The sequence below is a fragment of the Larimichthys crocea genome, chromosome XVIII (assembly GCF_000972845.2).
Source record: "Larimichthys crocea isolate SSNF chromosome XVIII, L_crocea_2.0, whole genome shotgun sequence".
Taxonomy (NCBI): Eukaryota; Metazoa; Chordata; class Actinopteri; family Sciaenidae; genus Larimichthys; species Larimichthys crocea.
In genome coordinates, this window is record NC_040028.1 from 19,157,123 (window position 1) to 19,173,832 (window position 16,710).

The following is a 16,710-nucleotide window of genomic DNA, read 5'->3' on the forward strand; positions in this document are numbered from 1 at the left end:
GAAATGTTGTTTTGTACATTGTAATTTATTTGCTGGTATCAATGTTGTACTGGAATTACAGGAACACCAAAGAATAATAATATCAGTTTTGGTGATGCATAGTACCCTGCTGATGTTTTTGTTTGTCTTTTTTTTTTTAACGTTCATCTTCTTTACTTTTCTTTTTTATTTTTATTTTAATTGTGTCTGTAAAAGAAGAAAACTTTGACTTGAATAAGCTGTGTAATGTGAAAGTCCCTTTCTCGCATGCCTTTTTGTAGTGATCTCTCTCTCTCTGTCTCTTTCTCTTTGAGGTGCATGGTGCAGTTGGACATGATGGATAAAAAAAAAAAAGATGAATCAGTTATGATTGTGCAGACCTTTGATGTTCAAAATTAAATTTACAATATAAATTCCATGCTAAAAAAGAAAAGTAATAAAAAAACAGGACATATACAGTAAATAATTAACAAGTGTCAAATTATTATGATTTATGAAGAGTTTGGGATCAGATTCAAATTCAGCTGGACTATTGGTGATTGTGACATTGATACTTTTTTGTCAAATATATCTTAGAAAGCTGGATGTTTGGTGTCAAATATTTATTTTTTTTTAAATGTGAAATGCAACAAAACATATAAAAGTAGAAGTAGCTCTGTGACATTTCTATAAAATATCCCCCCTGTTATCTCAGACACAGGCCTGACGGGCCAAAGAGGCTGGTAGAAACTAATCACTGAGCTAATGGGGAAACTTATAGCCCCCTGATGGCGCTAACCTCTGAAAAGGCGCGACAGCAACAAAGCAGCCGAGGCATGAATCATTCATGGGAAAAATAAAAGATAAAAAGATATCTGACAATAAGCAGGGCCTTGTATAGAGTGTATAAAACAAGTTCCCCCTCTTATTTCCTCCATTAAAACGCACAATCTCACTTTCAAAGAGTTGCCTGTCCAGTCTATAGAATTAAAATTGACCAACGCGAGTCCTGCGCCACTTCAAAGGGGCTGCAGCTCTCTGGGAGGAAAGGCTGGCCCGCTTTGACACTCTTCATGGTGCGTTAGGATTTCTATGGCAATTGGGTAGTGAGACGCTCTCATCTGAATGTGTCTGGTTGAATAAAAAAAACACTAACTGCCACTAAATGAACCAGAATGAAAAGCTGAGGATGCGACCCTCTCCAGACCGTGCAGAGGCAGGTAGATGACACACAAAGCTGCTAAGAAATTCTAAAATTCTATATATTTATGTATTGAAGCAGCTGGAAAACGAGTTGCAGCAATTAAGACACTTGACTCGGGTGAGGTGGAGGATGTTGGCACTGCGCACACTCAAATATTAAGCAAAATTTTACAGCCCAAGAAAAAAAACAAACAGACACTAGAGCCGCGTTAGGAGCTTTTCTCTTATAAAAGGAAACAACTGCAGCTCGGTGTGTTTAAAGGTTGTATTATGAATTTTATAGCTGAAAAAAAAACACTTAATCTGCTGCCTCATTCAGAGAACACACACACTTGTGGGCCTCCTCTCGGGGTTTTTTGTGTGTGCGTGGACTTTTATAGGTTGCAGGGCCTTGGAGAGAAGCCTCCTCTTGTAAGTCCCGTTTGGAAACAAGCGCTCAATGAATGTTACAAAATAAACACGATGAAAAATAACCAGAGACAGTTCCTCCGGCGTTAAAAAGGAGGGAGACTTAATAAAAGGAGTGAAGCAGTCACCCTTCAGTGAGAAACGCTTTGAAGTAGAACTTATTATCTGAGAAATACTTTTTGGTTGTCCTAACGACGCTGCTGAATGGGAAAGGCGCTCCTTTGTCAGCGATTTGTTCTCCTTTAGTGGGATGCCCGTGGAAATCACTTACATGGGCCACCTTAACATACTGCCTGCAAATCAGTAACTGGCAGAGTCAGACATGCAGACGCCACATTGGAGAGGACAAAGCAAAAAGTCGCAGTGAAAACGCCGCTGCTTCTCAATTGCGCCCTTTAAAGGGGTTGAATGATAATTTCTCAGACGAGCGTAGAGGCAAAACAAACGCCGTCTTGTCAGACTTTACAAGCATTATCCATCTCCTGAATACTGTTGGCACAATGCGCACAAAAAAATGGGCCTTGTGAAGTGATCATTTTGGTCACAAAAGTTAAAAGGCTCAGTTTAAAAAAAAGAAGAGAGAGAGATGCAGGTCATTTGATCCGAGCACCTGCGCCCGGAACGGCGGCGTGCGCACAGGCTCACCTTGACGGCCAAACACAAACATGGAGGAGGAAGAGGAGGAGAAGGAGGAGGAGGAGGGGGGAGTTTGTTTGAGGGGGAAAAAATAAAATATATTTTTTTATTTAACTCTAATTCTTAAAGGACAAGAAAACAGATGTGGAAAAGCAAGCAGCACTTCTCCTCCTTCCTCCTGAAATGAAATGTAGCAGAACAGCAGCACCTTGTGACAGCTCTGGCCCGTTTTCCTCTCAGCCACAGTGTTAAATCATATTTATCTTCCTCCTAAAAAAAGACAAGTGAATAAAGACGTGTGTGACAAACTACTGCAAGTCATGGGAAATACTGGATGTGCGTAAAAAGAGTGGAGTAGTGGTGTATTTACTAGAGTTAAAACACGATGAGCACTGTCCTCAAATATAATAAATATAATAATCATCATAATAATCATAATCCTAATAATAATAATAATAATAATAATAATAATAAGTCCTGTTGCTAGGGAAAAAACTGTTCCCTTCAGTTTAATGTGAGTTATTAGGAAATTCTTTTCACCTCAGCCTCTGAATCCACTGCGTAAAGGAGACAAACTTTACTGTGAAGTCATGAAATGTTTCACAAAATGTCCAATCACTTACATTAAAGTGTGTGTGTGTGTGTGTGTGTGTGTGTGTGTGTGTGTGTCAGAAGTACACACCTGTTTGTCTGGCCAAACTTTCTCACAGTGTGAACTTGCTCAGATTCTTTTAACGGACACATATTTTTTGCCATCCAGGCGTGTTGCCAGCTTTCTTTCTTTTCTTTTTCCCTCCCTACCTGGTGACTGTCTTTAAGTTTCACGATCAAGTCAGAAAACAACACAGTCCACTTTGCTCTGTCCCGGTTAACTCGACACTCTCAACTCCGAGACTGATTTTTCCTCTCCCCCCTTTTCTCTCTCTCCCCTGTTTCCTCCAGCAGAAGCAAAGCGCACACACTCTGCTCTGCGATCAGTCAGTGTTTTACAGTCCAGCCTGCGAGTTAAAGGAGCGACTCAAAACTTTCTTTCTTTTTTTTTTGAGGAAGGACTCTTTCCTCCTGCATTCATGGATGGTGGAAGCCTGAGGAGGGGAGACACTCTCCAATCCTCTGCCCGCTTCTTCCACTCGGAGTGTCGGACGTCTGCAGAGGGGATGTCGCTCCTCTCCAGCCCAACTTCAGCAGCTGTGGTTTCACCTATTAGCCCCGATGTCTTTCCCAAAGGAGTGCGAGAGTTCAACATCTGACAATGGGCACGCCGGGGGGTCACTCAACTGACCTGTACTTGGTTTTAGTTTCATAGGAACTTCATTAAATCAATTACTCAATGAGCACGTCATGATTTTTGTATTTTTTTTTTAAATAGCAGAATGTCTCTTTCCCTTCATGGGCTTGGATTATTCTATAGAGCAACATAAAGACATGGTGATATAACTGCAACATAATCATAACCTGCATAGAACACTGTGTGTTGTTGAGGGAAATGGGTTTATTCTGGCTCTGACATTTAGACAGTTCGACTGTTTCTCACCTCCATCTCAAGCTAAGTGGCACTAAGACAGAATGTCAGCAATCACAAGAGGGGAACATTGTTCTTCTGCTGGAGAGAGTTTCTTCTTGTTTTATTTTTTATAAAGTTTCATAATTAAATATTTAGATGTTGCATATGAGTTTCTACAAAATATCTCCACAAACATGTGCCCTCATCCTGGAACTAATTTGTGTTTTTAATGTGACAAAAATAGAAAAAGAGAAATGTAAAAGAAGTGAAAAGATTAAAAAAATTAAAGAGAAACTATTTGGGGAATTAAAATAAGAGGTCTCATGAGGCTGGCCTCTATGTGTGTACATATTTGTAATTATATTTTAAAAACTGATGAGATTTTTATTGATTAAATAAATTGAAAAAAACATTTTAAATACAGTTTTCTGACATTCAAATAATGATTTAACTGTGGTGAAATTTTAAAGTCGTTCCCCTGACACTCTCCATAATTCTAACCTTTAATAATCTATAATCTTTACTCATCTAAATTTCCATGTTGTCATGTTATATTACGGCTACTTTGCAGTCATGGCACTGCTATTCCGAAGAGCATGATACATCACTCAGGAAACTGACATAATATCTGGTGGCTCAGTAACATCTGTGGGGGTAGAGACTTGGTGCCGGTCCAAAGCCCCATCCCAGGACTGGGAGCCACTCCAAGGCAGTAGGTGAGAAGAGCAAGGTCGTCCACGGACAACCGCATGAGCCAGGCCCTGCTACCTGGCCCTTATATAGCCCACCGGCCACAAAGTAGAAACTAAAGTGCAGATAAGCGTGAGCATGCTGCCCCAGTAGTCTCTTACTGAATGACAGGGCTTTCCTAAAAGCCTCTAAATGCAGGATGTAGGCTTCAGCGTACTTGGAAACTAGGACCGACGAGGGTGGAGGGAAATGCTGGAGTATATACTGTCAGGAGAGAACCAGATGGACTTTTTAGTGTAGGATATTTTGATTTGTGTCCAGGGATGATACTGCTTACAAGGTACTTTAGATTGCACTAAAAGAAAGCGCTTCATCTCTGGCACATGAAGAACATCCTGCACGACTCGGAGTCTCTTTGAGCAGTTTGTCTGGTCAAGGGCAACTTTTAGTTTTTTTTTTAAGTGCACGAGCCGAGACCAAAAACACTGCATTGTATTTATGTCAGCGTTTACTTTTGGGACACATGCTGACACTTATAAACTGACCTGGGGCAGCAGATGGAGGCCTCTGGTGATTTCTGTATATATCAGGGATTACTTTCACCACCGTGATCCAAACTAATCAAATTTAAATCCATGTATCTCTCTTTCCTTTGCAACTTAACATATCTTTAAAAAAAAAACACTATCTATGATTGATCAAAATGATTTCAAAAGCATAGTGCCAGTCCACCATCTTAATCCACCCCCATTCCTCTGCCACTTCTTTCTTACCATCACTTTCTCCATTGTGGGCAAAGATTGGTATCAGTGCCAGATTTGTGCAGAACTATCACGCCTGCAACATCAGAGGGTTGGGCCCTGAATGCATCTGGTTCTATTGTGGAAAAGGTCAGTGTTTAGAGAGGGGGGAATCATTCTATCGCAGCTAAGGAGAGAGGGGAGAGGAGGAATGCTTGGAAAAGGAAGAGGCGTCCAGGTAAGGAGAGAGGGAACACGAGCAGACTGAAGTCAAGAATCAGTCCTGGTAATAAAAACAGACAAGCGGTCATCCGTGCCAGCAGCAGAGAAGCTTTTTGACTGCCGCTCACATGAAACATCTGACTGTCTTCGCATAGTTGATCCACCGTAGGGTCGTGGTGGGCGAACTGGTGAAGTTGGTTACCAATCATCCTCAGCTTCCAGTCTCACTGTAGGAACACTAATCCAATGTGATAAGCCAGTGCACTAGCAGTAAAGTATCCAGTGTGGAGGCACCACTGCCTCCTCAACCATGCCGAGCCAAGACCTCCCTCTGACTTCATGGAGGTATCTGCGTGGATCCAAAACATCACAAGCCCCACACCTCATTCTCTTTCACAAGACTTGGATTTGGAAATGACAGATATGGCTCTGGATGGGCAGAAGAAAATGTGGTTGTCTTGATGTTTCCAACTGACCAGGGATAAGCCAGAGCGGATATATGGCTGGCTGGATAGGCAATGAGATCGAGATATGGGGTCTCCATCTGACCGATGGCTTCAAAGACATGTTGTATTGGTCTGCTGAGGCCCCAGATGAGGCTTAAGACATAAATGATTGAATACCAAGATGACCTATGGTATTAATGGTGTCCAGGAAAACAGCTCTCCGTCCATGCCTCCATCTCTTACACCAGAAAAGACGTTTGGCCCAAACGTGGCCTCTGAGATTTTCCCAAACAATAACATGAAACATCAAACATGTTGAATCAAAGAAATCACGACCCTCCGCCGCCTTCCCTGCTCCACATAAGGACACAAAGCAGCGCACTTATTAGGCCCAGCTCTTTTACTTGCTGTGAAGATGCTGATGACAGCCATAATGTGTCTGCTCGTCCCACAGGACACTTAGCTCTGGACTGTCCCAATCACAAGACTAATTGTATAATTAGGCCAGCTCCGTTGGGGACGGGCACCTTTTGGCCCTTCGCAGACACTTGCCATGGTAAATGACAGTATATCTCACAAACTATCAAAGCTTATCCATCTTAGTGACACTAAACCTTGAGAGATGGTGATATTTTATGGACGTGACTGATAGTTTGGCAACAGAGATCTAAAAAACATAGGATGTGACTCTCATGACGTTACGTGGTGATTATAAATGTGCAGTGTTTACAGCAGCTAGTACGCTCACTTTTAATAACACTGCTTGTTCCTGTTTTCACATTTTATAGCAGACGCTTGAACATAAAGCCAGCAGATTATGTATTCATCACTGGAGTGGGAGGCTACTGAACTGAATTGGTCCTGAGGAGAAATGCATAAGCCCCCCCTCCCCCCTCTGCACAGACACGGAGAATTCTTATTTCCCTACTCCAGCCCCTCCTTTAGATTTTCAGCATCACCATGCACATCATTATCGTTGTCAAAAGTTGTGCGCGGAGTATGAACTCTCCCCCCCGAGGGGGGGAGCCAGGAGGGAGGGGTGACGCGCAGGTGTCGGTGCCTCAATTCTGACCGGCCGCGGCGAGGTTAGGACACCTCTCCATCCAGGAGGGCCCCCATAGGTGCCCTCATTACGCAGGCCCCTGTAGCACGGAGCGGCGTGCGCATGGAGAGGAGAGGTCCAACTCCTTACGCGTAAAGTCTGCCTCTCCCACCTGGCCTCTGTCTGTCTGTCACAGCTCCTATAGGGAAGAGCCCCAATCTGAATTATAATAAGCATAATAATAACAACCCCGGCGGTTGCAGGGGGAAAGCTCGGAGATGTCACACAAACTGAGTCATCACTTAAAAAGTTTAGATATTGACGCGTTAATCCTGAGCTGCTTTCTGACGACAGAAGCTCCTCTCCACATTCTTTTTATTTTTTATTATTTTTATGATGCATGCCTGGGAAAGTTTCTCCAAAACTTCCCCGCTGCACACTGTGCACGAGATTCAAAGGGCAAGTGGTGCTTCATTAACCGTATCCCCATTTACTTTAGATCCCCCCTGAGTCTCAGAGAGAGCGGATTAATGTCAATTACCTGTCATTTTCAAACACCTACAATATGTTATGTCGGCTCGGGCTTAATGGAACCAGGTCGCCTTTAAATGTGCTGCACATTTTCATTTCTTATATTTTAAGTTATTGTATTATTTCATGTGTTTATGTATTGAGGTGCTTGAATTTGAAAATGTTTTAGGATGTGGGGGATTAAATGTCATTTTTCTTGTATAAACAGACGCAGGCCTAATCTTCTTAAACAAACAGACTAATTAGACGCACTTTAAATTGACTAAAATTGTTTTCCTGAATCCCAATTAGCAGCATGTTTGGATTCTAACTTTTTAACCATTTAACAAGCTGATGAATGCAGATGTATTATGTGTTCGGATTCCTGCCTGACACAAACTAATAACTGTCACCAGCTCTGCGTAAAGAGCTGAAATAAATGGCCTGCTATGCATGAAGAGCGCACTAAACAAGAAGCCAAGAGTACTGGACAAAGAAAACACCATCAAGCTCGAGGACCAATGAGGGGTTTCTTTCACTTTTCAATCACTCCTAGTCGTGCCCGGGATTAAGAGAGGGCTCTTGACTCTCTCTTTCACACAAAACCAAGAGTGCTTGTCAGCAACTTGAAGGAGAAAAGGAAGAGAATAATACGTGAGTCCAGGGTTATCGTGTTTAATTGGATTAGATGGTGTCATGTTGAAGTCTGGAGCATGACAAACAAGAGCAGGGATACACATCCTTATCCAGGCCTGGAGAATATTTAATGCAACATTTAAAAAAAGAGATTTTATTTATTTAGATTGAAAAATCATTTATAGTTATAGAAATAGCGCACGTGTTGGTGTGCCTACATAAAAACACGCTGAGGCTGAGCACCGTGGAGGCACTGGAGAGGTTTTTTAGATTGTCGGGATTGTGTGTTGTTGGCTCGGTGCTGCGCTCATCTGTGCGTCAAGCAGCGGCAGCAATAACAAGGTGCGCGCAGCTGTGTGTGCAGGTGCGCGGCATCCACCTGCTCAACGGCACAGAGAGAGAGAGAGAGAGAGAGAGAGAGGGAGGAGTGGAAAGAAAAGAGGGAGAAAATGGGAATCACCGAATTCATAAATCGACCTTTAAAATGTGCGCACACAAAAAAAGAGAGTTGACAACTCGTTTTACGAGGTAAATACATCACAGGTCAGGAGTTTAAGAGGAACAGCATGAATTTAATATCTGGTTATAAACTTTAAAACCCCGCAGCCTCAAAGTTGACATACCCTTCTTCTTATTTTTCTTTTTTTTAAATTCACTGCTGCACCAAAAGTTGTGAGAGTCCCAAACAAAGTCATCTGGTGAGGTTTGATGAAGCCAAATTAAGCGTTTATATGGAAGAAACCTGGTCCAGGTAAACAGAACAAAGAAGACAGAGAGAGCAGAGAGCCGGATCAGTGCGCATCAGTGCGCGCACACACACGGAGCCAGATATTCGGCCACAAAAGTTGCGGTTGATTATTTCTTTCTTTTTTAGAAAATAAATAATAATTAGATTTTAAATAGAAGGGGAAAAATACCCATCAATCACTTGGCTCCAGCTTAACATTTTACTGCCTAATTAGCTTTTAGAGGCAGGTGTGAGATCTGATCTCCGCTCGTGTTTGCGTGGCCGCAGCAGACCTCCGCAGACCTGCTCGTTTTATGAGGTGCTGGGCACTTTTTCCCCCCCTTCTTCCTCCTCCTTTAAACTGTCTGTGTCGGCAGGGTAAACTTTTCTATTGGTCTGTCTTGTCTGGTGCGTTCAGGGACAACAAAGAACAAACAAACAAGACACACGAGCTCGTCCAGGTAGGTGTTATTCCCTTTTTTTTTAAAAAAATGCGTAAATTTTGGCACAAAAAACGTCAAAAATAGTCTGAACCAGAAACAAACACACCGTGACATCAGTGACAGGTTATTGTTCGTGCTCTAACTTTAATAATCAAAATGTTCTGCAGTGATGGAACGGGAAATAAATCAGGATGGGTGTGAAATATCAAAGTTGGAGTCAGAGGAGAATCTTGGCAGAGGTAAAATAAAAAATAAAAAAACGAGAAAAAGTTGCAGAGACTTTTTGTGGAGTCTCATTACCATGTCACCCCTCCCCCTCCTCCTCCTCCTTCTCCACCACCACCTCCACCCCGACACCCTTCCTCACTCCTGGCAACAGCAGACAAAGCGGGCGGATTTTAGTGGTCTCCGCCGGGGCCGCTCAGCCTTTGATCTGAGCCCGTTAAGGAGAAGGGAGTCTGGGGGGAGTCAGGCCAAGAGGAGGGCTGTGCATGAAGGTAAAGTCAACTCATAATATTTTTACCTATTTAAAACAAGAAGAAGAACCAGACTAGAATTTTAACACCTTTTTTTTTGTGAGACTTCCTAATTTGCATAGCCTCAGCAGCCTGTGCTCGTTTTCTTTAACCTGAGCTGCAGATCATATTAACACCGCCAGGTAAACACAACCCCGGGGCAGCCTGGACTTTAACAGGAGAGCGGACCTCCAACTACCAAACTCTGCAAGAAGGCATGAATGAAGGCCTGGGAGAGGAGGCCTGGACCAGTTTGGTGGGTTCAATTAAACGGGAGATAAACGCCCATCACCTTTTAGGACAGGACCTATAGAGCAGGTGGTGCAGCACCACAATATCTCCACACCTGAGAGCTGCTGTGGATGAAATATTATGCAAAAAAAATCAATAAAATATGAACAAAAATATAGAAATTTAGAAGATTAACATGATTCGTGGTGCTCAAACTGATTTATGTCACTATATAAAAAAATGATGGAGAGAGAGAAAGTTGGTGATCCTGATTCCTGCTCTGTCTGTCTGACGGGGGACAGTCAGACAAAAGGTCTTCTCAAATGAAGTTAGTAATGGTCCACATGTGCCAGATCACTCAGGCAGCACAGACAGGCCGCTGCGAATTTCATATCATGCAAAACACAGTGGGACAAAAAAAGAAAAAGGGAGAGAGACAGAGAGAGAGAGAGAAAAGAAGAGGAGGCTGGACATGCAGCCTGTCAGCAAGGAAGAAAAGTGCGTTTAAAAATAAGACAAAGAAAATAAAGCAAATATTCCTCTAACATCCGTTTCCTTTCAGAATAAAGCAGCTGATAATAGAAAGAAACACAGCTCGATTAAAATGTTAATTTATATGAGATTTTAAATTACTCTTTATGACATAATAAATAAAATAAGATTAAACATTTTTAATTAATTTCACAAAAAGATGCAATCACTTTATTTTGAATTATTTCATATTTTCAAACCTCATAACGCGAATTTAAAGAAAGTCATTTATTTTATTATTATTATTAGTTTTGCAAGAAATAATTCATGGAGAGAAATAAATAAAAACATTTGTGTTGTCTGCCTCGGGGCTGTGAAACAATGGCTCATTGGAAAAAAAATGTTTCTAATTTATTGAAACAACATTCCTAAATATTGAAACGTTAATTAGCTTCAGCTAAACGCTTTATGTTGATCTGCGCACGCTTTTTCCATCTGAAGCCATTTTAGCTTTAATAGGTTTACACTTCTCAAACTGTGCTGCAGCTCCAATAACGAGGTATTTTATTGCTTCAGAATAATCTTTTTTGCTGCAATTACTTTGTCATATATTGTCATTAGAAGTCTATTAAAACATCAAGTCATTATTTGGGCATCCCCGGGCGGGGGGAATTAGAATAAAACCATCTTTGCCACACGGGTCCCATTTAGATTAATGGAAAAATATGTAAAACATTTCGTTTTAATTTTCCTCTGACAGTGTTTTGCATACATGCATTTTCTCCGCCTGCGCTTGTCCCTCATAATTTATGAAAGCAATCTCGACCAACACATTACCGGGCTATGAAATACTGCTCGCAGCCTAATTGATTCCCGTCACAATTTTGTGAGGTTATAATCGTGTTAATTGTAATTTACCCTCTCGGGGAATAGCGGAGAGATGTATTTAAATAAAAGCGCCGAGCGGACTGAGAAGATTCTATCAGTTCCACACATAATAGAAATGTCATGTAGAATTACACAGCGGAGGCAGACAGGGATGCATTCCTCTAATCAACAGAGATGTCACTGAAATGTTTTTTTTTTTGCTTTTACTGCAAAGTCAAGGTGGAATAACAGCTGAGCAAAAGATCAGAGAGGAGGGAGGGAGGCTGCAGAGAAAGTGTGCATGGATCATATTATATGCATGATGCATGATGCATTAAAGGTGATGCTGTGTTTTTTGTTAGACAGTCAAATAATTTCCTGATCAGCCTCAGAGAGTTTTTTTTGGTTTTGGCTTTGTCCCTGCATGATGCCCTGTGCTGCTTCCTCTGCTCAGAGATCTTCCTTCCTGTCTGCGGGGACACCTGTTGGTGCAGAGCAGCTTGGAAAAAGCCAAGTTGTCCCATCAGACTGGCCTCATTCACTACTAAAGTCACCTGGGGAGCCTCCTCTGTTCATGTCTGAGTGCTGGATATTCACGGGCACATGTATGTGTGTGTGTGTGTGTGTGTGAGAAGGACTTTCTGCTCTGACTGAACAGACAGTAAAAGATGTTTTATTAAATATGTTAGACTCATCTTTGATTTGAACATCTGAGGAGACAAAGGTGTGAAATCAAACCCTTAAAGAACAGCTCTTTATTTGGATTTCATTCTTTCAACAGTTAAAGGACATTTCACTGCACTCTGACTTCATCGTACAAGAATCAAAAGTCTGTTTTTTTAAAAACTCTGTGGATTGCAACAAAAGAAATATGAAAGAAGGATCACAGGAAAGTTTCAAAGTTTGATTAAAATCTGCTCGTTTTAATCTCATCACACAAAAATGAGATGATGAAATGAATCAGCCTACACACTCTTTTATTTTTAATGTCATACCACTTAAATGGGCCGAGTTCGAGGCATGGTTGGTCTAACATCCATCTAAAAAGCTCTGCAGAGCCTCACAAAATGGCACTACCTGAATAATGATGTTGATTTATTTAATGAAAGTCACACATAATGGCAGTTTTGTCCACCAACCTCGGGGCACAATGGACGGAGTGGGTGAAAACAAACAAACAAGCTTAATGTGAATTCCCGACAGAAAAAGTGAGCCAGGGGTGAGAGAAATATGTGGCCAAATGCCAAAGAGACAGCTTACTGTTCGGGGTCTTTGGCTGGGCGCAGGAGTGCTTTTCGATCTTTTTGTCTGGCCTGGCCTGGCACAGACCACAGTCCTGCCCCAGACACAATAGCTCATACAGTAGGAGAGAGCGAGGGAGAGAGAGGGAGAGAGAGAGAGAGAGAGATGAGGTGGGGTAGGAGAGGTATGGTGCCTTTCATTACCATGGTCACCAATGGCACTATTAACCATTCAACACCCCCCCAATTATCCTCCCATCCACAGTCAGAGAGACAAAGCCTCGGTCCTGGTCTGCTGGAGCAACATGGCCACTAATCTGTCTCACTCCTAACATCACACCCACTTCACTGTCTCTGGAAGTCAGACGTGCACAAAGTGCTGCACAGAGCCCCCATTGTACTTTTTATTTGTCACGGCGCAACAAACGACTTTACTGAACTCGTTTGGGAGTTCATTTGAACAGGAATAAATTAACAAACGTGGACATTTAAAAAAAAACAGCAGCTGAAAGCTGACCTCTTTGTGCTGAATGAGAGCTCAGGTATGGATAGTGCAGCGTGTGCATGTCTGCAGTGTTTATTCTTCGTACAGGTCACATGGTGTGTCTGACGCTACATGCCTTCTCCATCAGGACCGCAGGCTGCCAGCGAGCGAGCTGCATGTCTTTACTAAGGAGGCTGACACACACACAAAAAGCTAAATCGTGAGTTTACACACTTCCATCTGTGTGTTGTTGTGTTTTTTAAAGCGAGCAGGACTTTGATGTTGGAGAGTCAGGCCCTGTGGGCAGGGGGGCTGAGGCCTGACTGGAAGGGCTGTGGGGCCTAATGAATAGATCCACAACAGTGGATCATGACCTAGGAGAGATTGGGAAGCACAGGCGCACATGCACTGTGCAGAGTGTGCCAAGAAAGTACCCACACGGTGCAACAATCCCGGACGCTCCGGCTCAAAGATGCAGATATCTGCTGCTGCTGCAGATTTCACACAAATGTCTGGAGGGATATTTTAAACAATCAAAACATTTTAACAATGAAAAACTTAAAACCACAATGTCCACTCATGTCAGGCAACATGCTCCATAAGCTGCATAAACATTTCCAGCCTCCTTTGACCTCCCCGCCCCCCCGTAAGGATTTTGTTGTATGGCTCCTCCAGGTTCTTCTCAAACCGCTCGTGTTATTTCTCTGGCACCACAACGGAGAGAGTTATGATGTTCTGCGCCTGCTTCACCGAGGGCATGTCAATCATGCTGCCGCGGAAGGTGAACGCGCCCTGAGCAAAGGGTCACAACAGAGAGGTGAGAGCAGAAGAGAGAAACGTTAAGACCAGACATGCACGGTAAACGTCACAGACGCAGGAAGTAGATTACTGTACGGAAAAACACAACATGCGCACTTCACGAGATCAGAACATAACACCGATTCTGTGCGTGCATAAAGATTTGTTGATGCTACATACAGTAAAGTCGTTAATTACAGCAAACAAGAAAATGCAACTCTGGAAAGAAAATGTGTGAAAAAAAAAAAAATCCTCTAAAATAAATTACCACTCGAAAAGATCAGAGAAAACTCGAGCAAGAAAAAAAAAATGCAGCACTAGCTGAAGGTGAGAATTATTAAAAACAAGCACCTGTCGTGCTGTAAGACAAAGGGATTGACCCTGCTCGAGGCTCAAACCCTTACACACACACACACACACACACACACACACACACACACACACTCTAAGGCAGAGGGATGGGTAGGATATGAATCCCTCGGGCGATGCTTAGTAGGAGCAGCCCTGGCAGGGAGAGAGGTGTGGGCAGATTGTGTATTACCTCAGCAGATAGCCCACAGAGCGCAGCACACAGGATCCAACCATGCACTAAATTAGGAACAATAATATTGTACACTTAATTGTCCCCCCCCCTCCCCTCCACACACACACACACACACACACAGTCTCTGAGAGTCACCCAGGGGTGTACAGTATGTATTCTCTGGAACTACAGAAGTGTGTGAGAGGACACACAAATGGTGGACAGCAGAGACGACAGACGATGTGTCATGTTTGAGGAAGGATTCATAAAAAAAAAATACTGTTTTGTAAAGTCAGTACACCTTTGAACTGGGCCTGTGTTCATCTGCATACACGACTGACTTCTAGCATCTTTGAAGTTATATATTTTGACACCTCCTTCTTAGTCCGAACCATTAATTGTCTCAGCAAAGAGCAACTACGGTCGGCATCTTTAGACGGAAACATGCGAATGAAAGATTAAAATCATCTGCAGCAGAGAGTGTTGGAGTTACCTTTCCCTCCTTCTGGTGTTGGTCAAAAGCAGCAATGAGCTCTTTGGCCCACTCGACCCTCTCTGGACTGGGGGAGAACTCCTCCTGCACAGCCTGGATCTGCCCCGGGTGGATAACCTGCTTACCTGCACAGGAACAAGAAAGAAAAGTGAAATATGCCGATTACAACAGCAGGCTATCTGCGGTTACAAATGAAATTAAATTCAACAGCAAACAGACAAACAAACAGAAGTGAGAATTGGGAGGGTTTGTAACTGGTGCTGCTCCTGTGAGAGGACGACAACATGGCAAACACATGACCAGAGGACGCTCGGCATCATGAAGGACATCAAGTGTCTGAATGGGACAAGACTCATCCAGAACAACACACAGGTGATGACAGAACAACCTGTCAGAGCCTCAGTAGACACACACACACACACAGTCGAGTCTTTTATTTCAAATTGACAAATAAAATCTCACTGAAGATAAAAAGACATTTTCTGTCATTGAACTGGTGACATAAAGAAAGAAATCCTCGCCGCACACCTTTCAGAAGCAACCACTACATCTTCTATGCAACTGAAACACAAGCCTAACATGGAGTTAAGTCTCTGTCAGACACAATCCTCACCCACCAGCCCCTCACACACACACACACACCCTCCCTCTCAGTTAAATGTGGGCTAACGCCGCAGACATAATCCCGTGTACATTTGCAGATCAAACTTGTAGCGATAAGTTAAGGTTATGAAACGTCTCGGTGAGAACGACAGCTCAGCGGCAGCCAGCAGGAACTCGACACTTTAGGGCTTAGCTCTGTCGCCGACAACAAATCCTTCAAGGTGGCCGAGCGGGCGGGCAAAAAAAAAAAAGAGGAAAAAAATTTGCCCAGGAGAGAGGAGGAGAGGAGGAGAGGACAGGAGGAGGAACAAGGAGGAGGAGGAGAGAACCGACTCCCTTCATCCAGCTCCGCTCACCCCAGTTAACCTCAGAAGAAACACACACACACACACACACACACACACACACACAGCAGTTACACAATCAACACACTGCAGCTGAAGGCTCCAACAATTACTGATGAGAGAGCGAAATTCATTCAGCTTGTGATTTTTGATTAATAGATACTTTGAGGGAAGAGTGCGTACTACAAAATGTGTGTCGCTGTGAGTGTGTGTGTGTGTGTGTGTGTGTTGGAGTTTGAGGAATCCCCAGAGCTGACGCTGAAGACGTGTACGAGAGTCCTTTGTGAATATTGTGAATCTGTTTTGTTGCAAAAACCCATAAGTGTGTGTGTGTGTGTGTGTGTGTGTGTGTGTGTGTGTGTGGTATGTGCACGCATGTCACACTCTAGGAGGATTGAGGCAAGAGGAGTGTGTACTCCCTCCTCTGCCACCTGTTTTACTTGTGGGCTGAAGACAGGAGCGTGTTTCCACATTGAAATTGGCAGCTTTAATAATACTCAAAGAGGGTGTCTCTTTGTGTGTGTGTGTGTGTGTGTGTGTGTGTGTGTGTGTAGGACAACAGGCGAATGACAGAGCGAAGAAACAGACAGGGTGACTCAGGTGCCCTCAGTTACAACCCATTGGTTCTCCTAAAATGCATCATTCATGCCCTCCAGCCAATCCCGACCTGCCATGTGGTGCTGGCATCTCATTGGAGGATTGCTATTTAGCAAAGTGCTCTCAGGCGAATGATGGGCAGGGTCCCGGGGATGGAAGTGAAATGTGGTCCCTGAAGAAAGCAGAGAATTTTATGGCAGCGGTTTCTATTTCTGGGGAGGCAAACATTTTTAGAAGGATCGTTGAGTCTCAGCGGCGGCGCGTAGTTTACGACACATAAAACAAGAAGCACGATTTAAAATAAAACAACCTTCTTCCCCAAGACACATTTGATACTCGTCAAGCTTCTGCAGACTTTTGCCTTCACACTGTTCTGTT

At 43.1% G+C, this 16,710-nt stretch overlaps 1 protein-coding gene across 1 annotated transcript in view; it reads right to left on the minus strand.

Annotated features, from left to right (window-relative positions):
• Positions 1–13,346: 13,346 nt before the first annotated feature.
• The window catches only part of clybl (citrate lyase beta like), a 56,510-nt gene continuing 53,146 nt past the window's right edge, over positions 13,347–16,710 (minus strand). The window contains exons 7-8 of the mRNA XM_010734022.3: positions 14,789–14,913; positions 13,347–13,766 (exon numbers count right to left, since the gene is read on the minus strand). Coding sequence (XP_010732324.2) covers positions 13,671–13,766; positions 14,789–14,913 — 221 coding nt within the window. The 3' untranslated portion in view covers positions 13,347–13,670. The remainder of the gene's footprint in view (positions 13,767–14,788; positions 14,914–16,710) is intronic.